General features: G+C 38.4%; 1 protein-coding gene across 1 annotated transcript in view; it reads right to left on the bottom strand.

Moving 5' to 3' along the window:
- The window catches only part of AXDND1 (axonemal dynein light chain domain containing 1), a 91,714-nt gene that overhangs the window by 28,560 nt on the left and 48,766 nt on the right, over positions 1–14,388 (bottom strand). The window contains exons 17-20 of the mRNA XM_078078033.1: positions 11,352–11,553; positions 10,444–10,537; positions 3,106–3,305; positions 1,549–1,645 (exon numbers count right to left, since the gene is read on the bottom strand). Of these exons, the coding sequence (XP_077934159.1) occupies positions 1,549–1,645; positions 3,106–3,305; positions 10,444–10,537; positions 11,352–11,553 (593 nt within the window). The remainder of the gene's footprint in view (positions 1–1,548; positions 1,646–3,105; positions 3,306–10,443; positions 10,538–11,351; positions 11,554–14,388) is intronic.

Raw genomic sequence — 14,388 nt, 5'->3', positions numbered from 1 at the left:
AAAAAAAAAGATGTGTAAGACCTATACACTAAAAACTGTTGTGTAAGACCTATCTATACACAATAAAACTTTGTTGAAAGAAATAAAGGACTTAAGTCAATGAAAAGATATATGGTCTTCACAGATCCAAAGACTCAATATTGTCAGGATGTCAATTCTTCACAAATTGATCAATAGATAAAATGTAAACACAATCAAAATCCCAAGAGGGTTTCTTGGAGAAACTGATAAGCTAATTTTAAAATTTTCATATATGGAAAGCAAAGTACCTAGAATAGCCTGCTCAATCTGGAAAAAGAACAACAGGGGCGCCTGGGTGGCTCAGTCATTAAGTGTCTGCCTTCGGCTCAGGTCATGATCCCAGGGTCCTGAGATCAAGCCCCGCATTGGGCTCCCTGCTCGGCGGGGAGCCTGCTTCTCCCTCTTCCTCTGCTCCTTCCCCAGCTGCTGCTCTCTCTCGCTCACTCCCTCAAATAAATAAATAAAATCTTTGGAAAAAAAAAAAAGAAGAAATTTGGAGAATACACTACTGGATTTCAAAAATTCTAAAACTGCAGTAATCCAGGGACGCCTGGGTGGCTCAGTTGGTTAAGCGACTGCCTTCGGCTCAGGTCATGATCCTGGAGTCCCGGGATCGAGTCCCACATCGGGCTCCCTGCTCGGCGGGGAGTCTGCTTCTCCCTCTGACCCTCCTCCTTCTCATGCTCTCTCTCTCTCATTCTCTCTCTCTCAAATAAATAAATAAAATCTTTAAAAAAAAAAAAAAAATTAAAAAATAAAAAATAAAAAAAAAATAAAAAAAAAAAAACTGCAGTAATCCAGATAGTTTCATAACAGAACACAACAGAATGTGCAGAGTAATATCCACTGTGGATGAGAGCCCATATCGAGCGCTGGTGAGGATGCGAGCAACACCAACAGGCATACAACTGCTGGCATGAGTGAAAACTGGTTTAACAGTTTCTTAAAAAGTTAAACACACACATACCACTGTGACTTAGACATCCCATTCCTAGATATTTGCTCAACCTCGAGGAATGAAAGCAATACATATGTACATAAATACGCATTGAAGCTTTGTTTGCAATAATCAAAACCACAACAATTCAAATGCCCATCAACACAGAATGGATAGTGTATACCCATATAATGAAATACTACTCAGCATGAACTTTTAATAAAAGCAACAATCTGTGTGAATCTCAAAATAATTATGCCTTGTCAAAGAAGTCAGACCAAAAAAGTACACATTCTATTTATATAAATTCTAGAAAATGAAAAATAATCTTTGGTGTTGGAAAGTGGATCAGACATTGCCTGGGGAGGGGATGAGGCTGGAAGGAGAAATGACAAAGGGGTACAAGGAAATTTTGAGTGTGTTAGATATTTTCCTTTTTTTTATCGTCATAATCATTTTATGGGTGTATCCATAATTTAGAAATTATCAGATTGTATGTGTAGTTTGTGTAGTTTGTTGTAAATCAAGTCAACCTAAGACGTCTGCTAAAAACAAACAGAACAAAAGTAAGGGCAAGATAGTGTTATTACCTTCATCTCATCCAGCTCCCGAAGTTCCTTAGCAGGATTTTTTTCTAAGTGACCTGCCTTATTCAGAGCCATAGCTGTTACCAGCCCTTTGCAACAACTGGGGGGACAAAAAGCACACACACAGAATGATCTATTTATTGTTGGCTCCTCTTGTAAGTGTTTTAAATCCCTATTCAGTTACCATAATAATTAAACTGTTGAGAATAATCTCTCAGTTTCTCACCCTCATCCTGATCCCCCCCTCCATTCCTCTCACTCTTGACCATTGGTAACACTGAATGGAAATGAAGGAGAAAATTGGCTAGACCATAAAAGTTACTTCCTGAATTAGAAGCAATCCTAGTGACACATGCTTCCTAGTTAATAAATTATAATTTTTCAGACCTCATCTGTATTTGGTAGGAATCTTCTACCTTTTCAGATATAAGGGATTTTCGGCTGAAATTTTTTTAAGAGATGTTTTGGGGGCACCTGGGTAGCTCTGTCAGTTAAGCGTCTGCCTTCGGCTCAGGTAGTGATCTCAGGGTCCTGGGATGGAACCTCGCATCAGGCTCCCTGCTCAGCTTGGTTCTCCCTCTCCCTTTCCCTCTGCTCACGCTTGCTCTCTCTCTCAAATAGATAATAAATAAATAAATTTTTAAAATAAAAGAGATGTTGGGGCGCCTGGCTGGCTCAGTCATTAAGCGTCTGCCTTTGGCTCAGGTCATGATCCCAGGGTCCTGGGATCGAGCCCCGCATCAGGCTCCCTGCTCAGCAGGAAGCCTGCTTCTCCCTCTCCCACTCCCCCTGCTTGTGTTTCCTCTCTCGCTGTGTCTCTCTCTGTCAAATAAATAAAAAAAATCTAAAAAAAAAAAATAATAAATAAATAAAATAAAATAAAAGAGATGTTTCAGTTGGTGTTCAGTGAAACCAAACATATTTAGTGAAATATAAGTGTACATTCAGTTTTGCACGGAATGACACAGGAAGTACAAGCTTCTTCATAAATGCCCCCTCGGTATGAGCAAACATGCAAGATATATCTTATTAATGCAAGCAAGTGGGCCTTTATGGTTTAATTTGGTTTTCTTTTTACTAATTCTCACTCCCGAACAGGCATATACTTCCCACCCTACTTATGGTAACATTATGTTCAAAAGAATTCTAAAGCCATTGGGAAAACATTAAAATCATGTATTTCAACTGGGCAGTGTTGAAAATAGTTTAAAAACTAGAAAAAACTAGGGGCGCCTGGGTGGCTCAGTCGTTAAGCATTGCCTTCGGCTCAGGTCATGATCCCAGGGTCCTGGGATCGAGCCCCGCGTCGGGCTCCCTGCTCGGCTGGAAGCCTGCTTCTCCCTCTCCCACTCCCCCTGCTTGTGTTCCCTCTCTCGCTGTGCCTCTCTCTGTCAAATAAATAAATAAAATCTTTAAAAAAAAAAAAACTAGAAAAACTAGCATTTCTTTCAAGGTTTGCAAATAGTCCCTTATTGCTGCTACCTCCTTGCCCTTATCTACTCTCTTTATGTCACATTTAATCTTCAAAAGGATAGTAATAAAACAGCCAGATAGTTTCACCTGCTCAAATAGCTGGAATATTGCGCCAACTTTCTGGCCAGTGCAATCGCATCTAGCTCTAACTTTGCAACTCCTAGATCATGTTTCTCAGCACTTTCTTTCCTCAAATTTGGGAGAGTGTTTTGGTCAGTACAGTCAGGCACCATTAAAATCAGCAAGCTTACCATCCACTGGATCATAGATATATGCAATTCATCCATCTGTTAAAAAGTGGTTATAACATGAATAACTCATTTTAAATAAATCAAATAGTGAAAAACATACCAAATTTAAAAAGAGAAATCACACCTGTGTCCAACTTTTAACAACACTCTCATTCTTAATGACATCAAATCATCACTACTCTGATTTTGTTCTTTTGTTCACTATACTACATTAAACTACCCTCCTCCTCCTCTTTAGCTTGGTCAAGGGTATTAACCCATTAAAGTTGCAGTTCCCCGATTGTGTACCAAGGCATTGAAGGGCTCTGCAGCAAACTGTCAAGGATGCCATGGGATTTTAAATTCTTGAGGGAAGTAATAGTGATGTGTGACATCAATCAACACAGCATGAACTTGACATAGTTCACAGTTCCAACATTAGATGCACTGTATCACTTCTGATGACATCTTACCTTTGCAAAGCTGGTTTTATTGATGGTTGTGTGGTTAAAAAAAAAAACAAAAAAAAACAAGTACTTTGGGAAAATCAAGGTACAACAGGGTGGCACTGTCCAACCTGGTTCCAAGGTCAGAGAAGTTGTACAATGTCCAAATACATATGTTCCATTGGTAAGTAATTCTGATTAGAGGAGAATAAAATAAAAGGTTCTTTTTTTTCAGTGTATGTGTATCTAATAAGTTAAATTAAGACATTAAATTTTAGGGACGCCTGGGTGGCTCAGTTGGTTAAGCATCTGACTTCGGTTCAGGTCATGATCCCAGGGTCCTGGGATCGAGCCCCACATCAGGCTCCTTGCTTGGGGGGGAGCCTGCTTCTCTCTCTGCCTGCCGCTCCCCCTGCTTGTGCTCGCTCGCTCTCACTCGTTCTGTCTCTGACAAAATAAATTTAAAAAAAATAAATTTTAAAAAAAGACATTAAATTTTACAAAGCTTATTTGAGCAAACGATTAGAATCAGGCAGCATCAAAACCAAAAAATGGTTAGGGGCATTCTGCTGGCAGGGGCCAGGAAAAAGATTTTAAAAGAGAAGATGCTAAAGCAGAGCAAAGAAATTATTTAATTGGCTATAACTCAAATGTTTGCCTTATTTGGGAAAATTTAGTTATTTGGCTGTTATAATAGTTGTTCTTGAGTTTCATTTTTCCATGATCAAGAAAATCTAGTTGAATATGAAGAGTTCTTGAGTTTGGTTTTCTTAGATTCAAGTGCATGGACTCTGGTTTTGGTTTGTTTATAGAGGTTACCACAGGCACAAGGGCTACCCCAGTCTAAAGGCCTCCTTGTTTAAGTGTTTTAACATGTATTACTTTTCCAAACAGTTACTAAGTTATTAGCACAGAAATATTTAGTAAGTTGTTTGAACCTACCTACTTAATAAACTGAACTCTGAGGTATTTATTTTAGTTTAGGAGTATGAAAATACCGAGGCACAAAGGGCAGTGTGAACCGGTCAAGTTTGGGAACCTCTGCATTATGCTATTTGCGGAGGCTGGGACCGAAAAATCAAACGCAGAAAACTTTATGAAATGCAAACATCTAAGCACACCATACCCTTCAAATGCTCTATCCCCTTTCTCTGTTGGTGAGTTCCTCAGTCCTCTTCTCTAGGCTTAAACATGACCTACTCTGAGAAGTTTTTTTTAACTTCGACTGGCTTTAATTTGCTCCTTTCCCACGTTTCTATGGTACTTTGTACACCTCTATTATAACAGTTTGCACATCTGTGACCTCAATTAGACTGTGCGTCTCTTTAAGACACAGGCCATCATTTTATCCCTCAAAACCACACACAGTACTTGGCAGAGAATTAAGTGCTTAATAGATGTTTGTTAGAGGGACAAATAAAAATCAAACTTGGTAGCCCATCTGGTAGTAAAACCCAAGCCCCCACCTCAGAAGGAAAGGTTGTTAATGACCTAAAGCAATGTTGATGAGTGTATTTTTACACCTTAATTGACACATCAGGAACAGGGCAACTCTTCTGAGGAATGGTTTAAAAAGACTGCTATCCCATTTCACAAGTCAAAAGACATGTCGCCCCCACATTCATAAGCTATGCCCCTGCTGCTTCTCAAAGTAAATAAATTCCTAACTGTTCTTTCTTATACCAATGCCCTGGATTATACTGTCATTGAAAGAACTAATTTGTGCTTACATAAAATATTAATCAATCCTTGAACTGTCCCTAATAAACAAACAGAAAAATGTTATCTTCATTTCAGAGTTATATTGGAGAGATTAAATGATAGAATCTAGGACATGCAATAATTCATGTGAATTTAAAATTAGAATCAAATTACACACAAAAGTATATCTTTTACTTTCGCAAAGATGTGAAAGCATTCTTTGTAATTAGAGAGTACGTATGATAACTTTTATAATAAACCAGAGGTTTATTGTGATCCTGATACAAAATTCGTAAGAGAATTTTTAATGAATTAAGTGATTTTCTTTTAGGAAAAGACTTATTCCAAATTCACTAATCTTGTCAGGGATGACAAGTAGCTACTTAGCTACCTTCTAGCTGATTTTTTTAATCATAAATAATTTGTCCCTTCAAAATATAAGTGATGTTTAATAATGAGTAAGAGAAATTTATGTTATGGGCAGGTCATTTTGAAAATGGATAAGAAGAATTTCCACCTTGGTATGATTTTGCTGCTGACAATGACACATAGCTCACTTTTTAAAACTTTCAAATTTATTTTTTTTAAAGACTTTATTTATTTGACAGAGAGACACAGCGAGAGAGGGACCACAAGCAGGGGGAGTGGGAGAGGGAGAGGCAGTCTTCCCACTGAGCAGGGAGCCCAATGCGGGACTCGATCCCAGGACCCTGAGATCATGACCTGAACCGAAGGCAGATGCTTAACCGACTGAGCCACCCAGGCGCCCCTAAAACTTTCAAATTTATATACTTGAAAATCTGGAAATAAGTTTCTAATTGTTCTAAAATCTTACAATTAAAGTGTTTCAGCTGGCTGAGAATCTTTTGTTAAAATGTAGAAGTGCTCCATCGTCTAATGTCAGCAAGAACAACTGACTGACATTAGAGTAGAGGGAAAATTTTACTAGTCAATTTAATAGAAACCTTTGCATAACACTGATGGAATTAAAGGATGAGTCTTATTATTTAATAAATACAGTCAATAAGGCACTTCTTCAATTTTGATTCATTTTTCTTTGTGAGCTATCATTTCAGAATGACAATCCTTAAAAGCAAGTGCTGAAGCTGACCTTCAAATGACTTTATCATTAAGTATTAACTTGTGATTATAAAAAATTATAAAGCCTGTTCACTCACATCAGTTTTTTAACTATTACTAAAAATTATCTTAAAATGTTGTTTACTTCAACACAAAAATAGACTCAAAATGGATGAAAGACCTAAATATGAGACAGGAATCCATCAAAATCCTTGAGGAGAACACAGGCAGCAACCCCTTCAACCTCAGCCGCAGAAACTTCTTCCTAGAAACATCGCCAAAGGCAAGGGAAGCAAGGGCAAAAATGAACTATTGGGACTTCATCGAGATAAAAAGCTTTTGCACAGCAAAGGAAACAGTCAACAAAACCAAAAAACAACGACAGAATGGGAAAAGATATTTGCAAATGTTTTATCAGATAAAGGGCTAGTATCCAAAATCTATAAAGAACTTATCAAACTCAACACCCAAAGAACAAATAATCCAGTCAAGAAATGGGCAGAAGACATGAACAGACATTTCTGCAAAGAAGACATCCAAATGGCCAACAGACACGTGAAAAAATGCCCAACATTGTTCAGCATCAGGGAAATCCAAATCAAAACCTCAATGAGATACCACCTCACACCAGTCAGAATGGCTAAAATTAACAAGTCAGGAAACGACAGATGTTCGCGGGGATGCTGAGAAAGGGGAACCCTCCTACACTGTTGGTGGGAATGTCAGCTGGTGCAGCCACTCTGGAAAACAGTATGGAGGTTCCTCAAAAAGTTGAAAATAGAGCTACTGTATGATGCAGCAATTGCACTACTGGGTATTTACCCCAAAGATACAAATGTAGTGATCCGAAGGGGTCATGCACTCCAATGTTTATAGCAGCAATGTCCACAATAGCCAAACTATGGAAAGAGCCCAGATGTCCATTGACAGATGAATGGATAAAGAAGATGTGGCATATATATACAATGGAATATTATGCAGCCATCAAGAAAAACGAAATCTTACCATTTGCAATGACATGGATCGAACTAGAGGGTATTATGCTAAGCAAAATAAGTCAATCAGAGAAAGACAAGTATCATATGATCTCACTGATATGAGGAATTTAAAAAACAAGACAGAGGATCATAGGGGAAGGGAGGAAAAAATGAAACAAGATGAAACCAGAGAGGGAGACAAACCATAAGATTAATCTCAGGAAACAGACTGAGGGTTGCTGGAGTGGTGGGGGGTAGGAGGGTTGGGGGCGGGCTGGATGATGGACATTGGGGAGGGTATGTGCTATGGTGAGCGCTGTGAATTGTGTAAGACTGATGAATCACAGGTCTGTACCTCTGAAACAAATAATACATTATATGTTAAAAAAAAAAAGATAGTAGCAAGGGAAAAATGAGGGGGGCAGAAATCGGAGGGGGAGACGAACCATGAGAGACTATGGACTCTGAGAAACAAAATGAGGGTTCTAGAGGGGAGGGGGGTGGGGGGATAGATTAGCCCGGTGATAGGTATTAAGGAGGGCACGTATTGAATGGAGCACTGGGTGTTATACACAAACAATGAATCCTGGAACACTACATCAAAAACTAATAATGTAATGTATGGTGACTAACATAACATAATAAAGTAAAATTAATTTAAAAAAAAGCTATTCAAGGAAAAAAATGTTGTTTACCTCCTGTTTCACTGTTTATATGTGTTTTATACATGTAAGTTAGGAATGACAAAGATCTTGGGGCGCCTGGGTGGCTCAGTCGTTAAGCGTCTGCCTTCAGCTCAGGTCATGATCCCAGGGTCCTGGGATCGAGCCCCGCATCGGGCTCCCTGCTCAGCGGGAAGCCTGCTTCTCCCTCTCCCACTCCCCCTGCTTGTGTTCCCTCTCTCGCTGTGTCTCTGTCAAATAAATAAATAGAATCTTTAAAAAAAAAAAAAAAAAAAAGGAATGACAAAGATCTTTTTGCTGATAGAGACACATGGTGAAAAGGGTTTGAAGATCAGTGTTTTAGCTTGTCAAGCAGCACAGAGTAGATGGAGTTACGATGTAAAAGAAAAAAAAACAAAACAAAATTGAAGGTAAGAAAATGAATCAGAAAGGAAAATGCATGGTGGGTGGAAAAAAGGCAAACTTTTTCATTTTTAAATAGTTATAGCAGTTAATATGGATATACACAGTTCCTCAAGGAATTTATAATCTTGCAAGTTTCCTACACACTTCAATTATAATACCATAATGTAGTGTTAAAATAGAGGTATATTATGGCTACTTTCTAAATAACCTTGTGTTATAAAGACTGAATTCCATAATATAAAAAAATTGAGTAAATGATTCCATGGAGATAAATACCTAACAGTAAACTAAGTATTTACCAAAGAAGGGGTCAATGTAACAATACCATAAGACAACAGTGCTGGAATGTTCTTCCTTACTTCATTCAATAAGTATTTATTGAGTCTCATTATGTGACAATACTATGCTACCCTTTTTCTTAATTTTGGTTCTCTTCCAAGTTATAGAAATTTCTCTTAAGTTTGGGGATCCCCTGGATTCATTCTTCCAGTCTTAATATATTTGCTCCTCAACTCTTGGTGTCTATGTTTACAACATAGTTCATAGACTGTGATACAATGTAATGTTTCGTAAATAGAATTCCCATATAACATCACAGTCTTTGCCTTTCAAATTCCTTTTTTTTAAAAAAAGATTTTATTTATTTATTTGAGAGAGAGAGACCGAGAGAGAGAGACAGAGCATGAGTGGGGGTAGAAGGCAGAGGGAGAAGCAGACTCCCCACCAAGCAGGGAGCCAGTCACAGGGGTCCATCCCAGGACCCTGAGATCATGACCTTAGCTGAAGGCAGCCGCTTAACCAACTGAGCCACCCAGGCGCTCCTCAAATTCCTAATTTAAGCAATATTTAAGTGAATTAAGTTCATTTTACCAATTTTGTAAGATCAAATATTTGCATACTAAGTTTAATTATAATAAGAGATTCCTGTGTAAATCTAGATTATAATTAAGACTAGGCGGTAGGAGTAAATGAAGTAAACTATGCCTTTGGAAATTATTATTTCATGTTGTGCTGGTTAAGAAGTCCACAGGTTCGGGGCGCCTGGGTGGCTCAATCGGTTGACCATCTGGCTCTTGATTTTGGGCTCAGGGCATGATCTCAGGCTGTGAGAGCCATCCCCACATCTGGTTCTGTGCTCAGTGGGGAGTCTGCTTGAGATTCTCTCTCCCTCTCCCTCTCCCTCTGCCCCTCCCCCTGCTCATGTGTGCTCTCTCTCTCTCTCTCTCTAAAATAAATAAATAAATCTTAAAAAAAAAAATTCACAGGTTCAGTTCTTCAGAATTGAGGAATAATTCTATTTGTTCTAAAAATTATAGACTAATAATACTGTGGCATCCTGTCTTTCTTCTTAATATGTTTTGTCATCCTTCAGCCAGGCAGGAGCACCAACATAAATCCTTAAAATGTTCACATTCCAGATTAATACTATTAAGGGGGAAAAAATCAGTATACTGAGTAAAGAGCAAAGATAATAATTAGAACTCGAAACTTTTGATCATCTCTGAAACTTCATTCCAAATGCAGGAACACACTACATTTAAAAATCCCTGCAGGGCGCCTGGGTGGCTCAGTTGGTTAAGCAACTGCCTTCGGCTCAGGTCATGATCCCAGGGTCCTGAGATCAAGTCCCACGTCGGGCTCCCCGCTCAGCGGGGAGCCTGCTTCTCCCTCTCCCTCCGCCTGCCACTCCCCCTGCTTGTACTCTCTCTCTCATTGTCAAATATATAAATAAAATCTTTAAAAAAAAAAAATCCCTGCAAATCATGAGTAATTATATCACAAAAGTTCCCATTTTGCCCTCCTAACCTCCTGCTTCAGCTGGATGGGCATGACCTAGTCTTTCCTTGAAGAAAACTCCCAGCCAAGGCAAAATATAATTTCACAAACCCCTACAAGTACATACATGGCGCTGAAGTTCAATGTTACCGTTGTTAATCTCATTGCTTATCTTCAAAAGCCACTGTTGAATCATGTTAAATATTTGTGCTTGGAGTACCCTGAAGGAAAAAAATCAAGTAAAATAAATATAAGATATACTTAGAGTGTAAAAGTCTATCAGCTAAAAGAAAGGGTTTTATTTGGCGGGGCCTAGGAAATGTAGGTGTTGACAACTATTTGAGAATTCAGGGAAAGGGGAATCAAAGCCCTGAATTACCTGGTAGAATGGCTTACTCACTATCACAGCCTTCTTAACCGTGGGCAGGTAGCAACTGGCATGATGCACTTTGAACAACGTAGATCTTACCTTCAGTGCTAGCTCTCTATTGTAAAAACTCACACTCATACCCTTTACATTCACTTCTAGGCAGTGAGACCACAAAATGAGAAGAATGAATTTTTAAATTCTCAAGAGATCAATTTCCAACATGAGAGTGTGAGGAGCAAAGTTGATCCACCCTCCCAGTGAAGCTGGTGAGAATTATTTTAAAAACAAAACAAAACCAAAACACTGAAAGCCTCTAGAAACGTCCTAAGGACAAAGAGCAACTGAAGAAACATGTCTTCAAGACAATCTATGAAAATTCAATAAGAAAGGCAAGATCCTATGGTATTTAAAAACAAGACTACCCCCCTCTTTCCGCTGTCAGCTCAGTGAGGCAGAAACTCCACTCTAGACTGCTGCAGCCAAGAACACAGAACTCCCTCCCTCACCCTCCAGCTCCCAGTCAGAGGGCTTTCTTCCTGGGAGGCACAAGAATTCCAAGGCTTCTTATGTGACCCCAGTTGCCTGTTGCTGAGGCTAGGTACTGGGAAAATGCAGCTGAGAAGTGGGGATTCCCTTCCATCCAGCAGAAAGCTGTGGGAACTTACGGGCCAGAATCCACATCCATATACTGAGGAACGGTACCAATAATGTTTATTGATGCATCCAACTGAGATTTCATTTCATTAACTTTTTCATTAACTCCTTCCCATTCTTCATGAAGCATTTCAGGAAACTCCAGGACATTTGCCAACTTGAAAGAACAGAATTCTAGAGAACTAACCAAACTTGGAATAATTTTAGAGATACCTAGAAAAGTGAGAAAAGTACTAACTTTTAAAAGTATTCGTAAGTCTACCATTGCAATAATAAATTACAAAAATACTAAAGGATAGGGGCATATCTTCTTTTCATCTTTTTATTATCCTACAGTTTAGGCCCTAGCAGAGAATCTTGCAAAGAATAGTTCTTAAACAAATGTTTAGTGAATAAACACGGTGCAGTCAGTGCTGTTCTGACTGATGGACTATTTATTTCTTTGATGACAGTTTATACCCTTAAGTTTCTTGTCTTCTCAGCTGAGAACCAAATGCATTAAACTCAGAAACTACAAATTACAGTTTTCTATAATAGGCATTAATTCACTTAGTCATTCTGTTAAGAAGACGATGATAAACAGCTTCTTTGTGATTATAGGATAGTTGATAACAGAAATGAAAATAGTCTAGTATTTGAGTCATTTTTTAGGTGATTGTTCAGGTTTTCATGAAGCTTATAGTTTTGGTCTGAACAAGGATTGAGTCTGGATCCTAATCTTTGACCGATTCACTGTGAAAATATTGGCAAATTACCCCCTCTATACCTTTGTCTTATCTCATTTGCAAAATAAGAGATGAAATGCTCCCATCTTAAGGGTGCGTGGGTGGCCCAGTTGGTTAAACATCTGCCTTCAGCTCAGGTCATGATCCCCGGGTCCTGGGATAGAATCCCACATTAGGCTCTCTGCTCAGCAGGGAGTCTGCTTCTCCCCTCTCCCTTTCACTCTTCCTCTGTGTTTTCCCTCTCTCTCTAATAAACAAATAAAATCTTAAAAAAAAAAAAGAAATGCTCCCACCTTAGAGATTTATAAAGAGGAATAGTTAAAAAGCAAACTTTTTCTTGTCCTTGATGAAAATATTTTACTGCCTTCATCAGTAAACTTTGATCTCTTATGAGTATTCAAACTGATCTGTTAATTTCACTATCATTCATCATTTTGACTTACTCATTTATTTTAAACCATTTACTACTTCATTTTTTCTCTGCCCACTATATATTCTCATGGGGAAGTATTAGCATCTTATCTCTAACTATATTACTGAGGCTATAGATAATTAAGATTGTGTTTTCCCAGTGGAAGTAGTTTTATATTGAACAACAGTGCCAGTCAATGGACCGGGGTTACCTAAACACTTTACTGGGAAGGATTCCTTTCTTTTTTTCTTTTTTTCTTTTTTTTTTAATTTTAAGTAGGCTCCATGCCCAACATGGGCTTGAACTCATGACCCTGAGATCAAGAGTCACATGCTCTACTAACTGAGCCAGCCAGTCAACCTAGCTGGGAAGGATTCTTAAGTAACACATGATGCAGTGAGTAAAGTCATCATTCTCATGAAATATAGTATCATCCAGAGTCTCAAATTATCTCTAGAGTTTCTCACACACAATGTCCAACATCAAGAAACAGTCAAGAATATGAGAAGAATTGACTCTTGTGAGTCAAGACAAAATACAGACAATAAAAAAAAGACCTATAGGAGAACCAGATAGTACCAAATTATCAGGCATGGACTTTACAATTAACTGTGAGCAGAATAGAAAGCCAAGAAGTACACCCACGCTTATATGGTCAATTAATCTATGACAAAGGAGGCAAGTATATATGATGGGGAAAAGACAGTCTCTTTGATAAATGGTGCTGAGAAAACTGGACAGCTGCATGCAAAAGAATGAAATTGGACCACTGTCTTACACCATGCACAAAAATAAACACAAAATGGATTAAAGAATAAATGTAAGACCTAAAACCATAAAACTCGTAGAAGAAAACAGGCAGTAATCTACTACAAAGCAACAGTAATCAAGCCAGTTGGTACCAGCACAAGGACAGACATCAGATCAACGGAACAGAATTCAAAATCCAGAAATAAACCCATACATCTATGGTCAACTAATTTTTGGCAAGAGTGTCAAAGACCACTAAATGTGGAAACTATGGTCTTTCTAACAAATGGTAGTGGGATAACTGGATATCCACATGCAAAAGAAGCCTTTACCTCACACTATATACAAAAATTAACTCAAAATGGTCAAATACCATAATATAAGAGCAAAAACTACAAAACTCTTAGATGAACACATTAGGGGTAAACTTCATGACTTTAAATTTGGCAAAGGATTCAAAGACATGGCACTGAAGCACAAACAAAAAAAAGAAAAAATAGATAAATTGGACTTCAAAATTTAAAATTTTGCACTGCAAAGGACACCATCAGAAAAATGAAAAAACAAAAACAGCCCACGGATTAAGAGAAAATATTTACAATTCATATATCCGAAAAAACACTTGTATCTAGAGTATATAAAGAACTCTAACAACTCAATAGAAGAAAGACAAAAACCCCAATTAAAACATGGACAAAGGATCTGAATAGACATTTCTCCAAAGAAGATAGACAAATGGCTAATAAGCCTTAAAAAGATGCTCAACATCAGTAGTCATCAGAAAAACATGAATCAAAATCAAAAGTCAGATAACAAGTGATGGCAAGGATGTGGAAAAATCAAAGCCCTCAAACACTAGGGGTGGGTATTTAAAATGATCTGGCCTTGGGGTGCCTGGGTGGCTCAGTCGTTAAGTGTCTGCCTTTGGGTCAGGTCATAATCCCAGTGTCCTAGGATCGAGCCCCGCATCGGGCTCCCTGCTCAGCGGGAAGCCTGCTTCTCCCTCTCCCATTCCCCCTGCTTGTGTTCCCTCTCTCGCTGTGTCTCTCTCTGTCAAATAAATAAATAAAAATCTTTTAAAAAATAAAAATAAAATAAAAATAAAATGATCCGGCCTGGGATGCCTGGGTGGCTCAGTTGTTAAGCGTCTGCCTCTGGCTC

The sequence above is a fragment of the Halichoerus grypus genome, chromosome 7 (assembly GCF_964656455.1).
Source record: "Halichoerus grypus chromosome 7, mHalGry1.hap1.1, whole genome shotgun sequence".
NCBI lineage: Eukaryota > Metazoa > Chordata > Mammalia > Carnivora > Phocidae > Halichoerus > Halichoerus grypus.
Note: the sequence above shows the minus strand (reverse complement) of the source record. Positions and strands in the feature narration are given on the sequence as shown.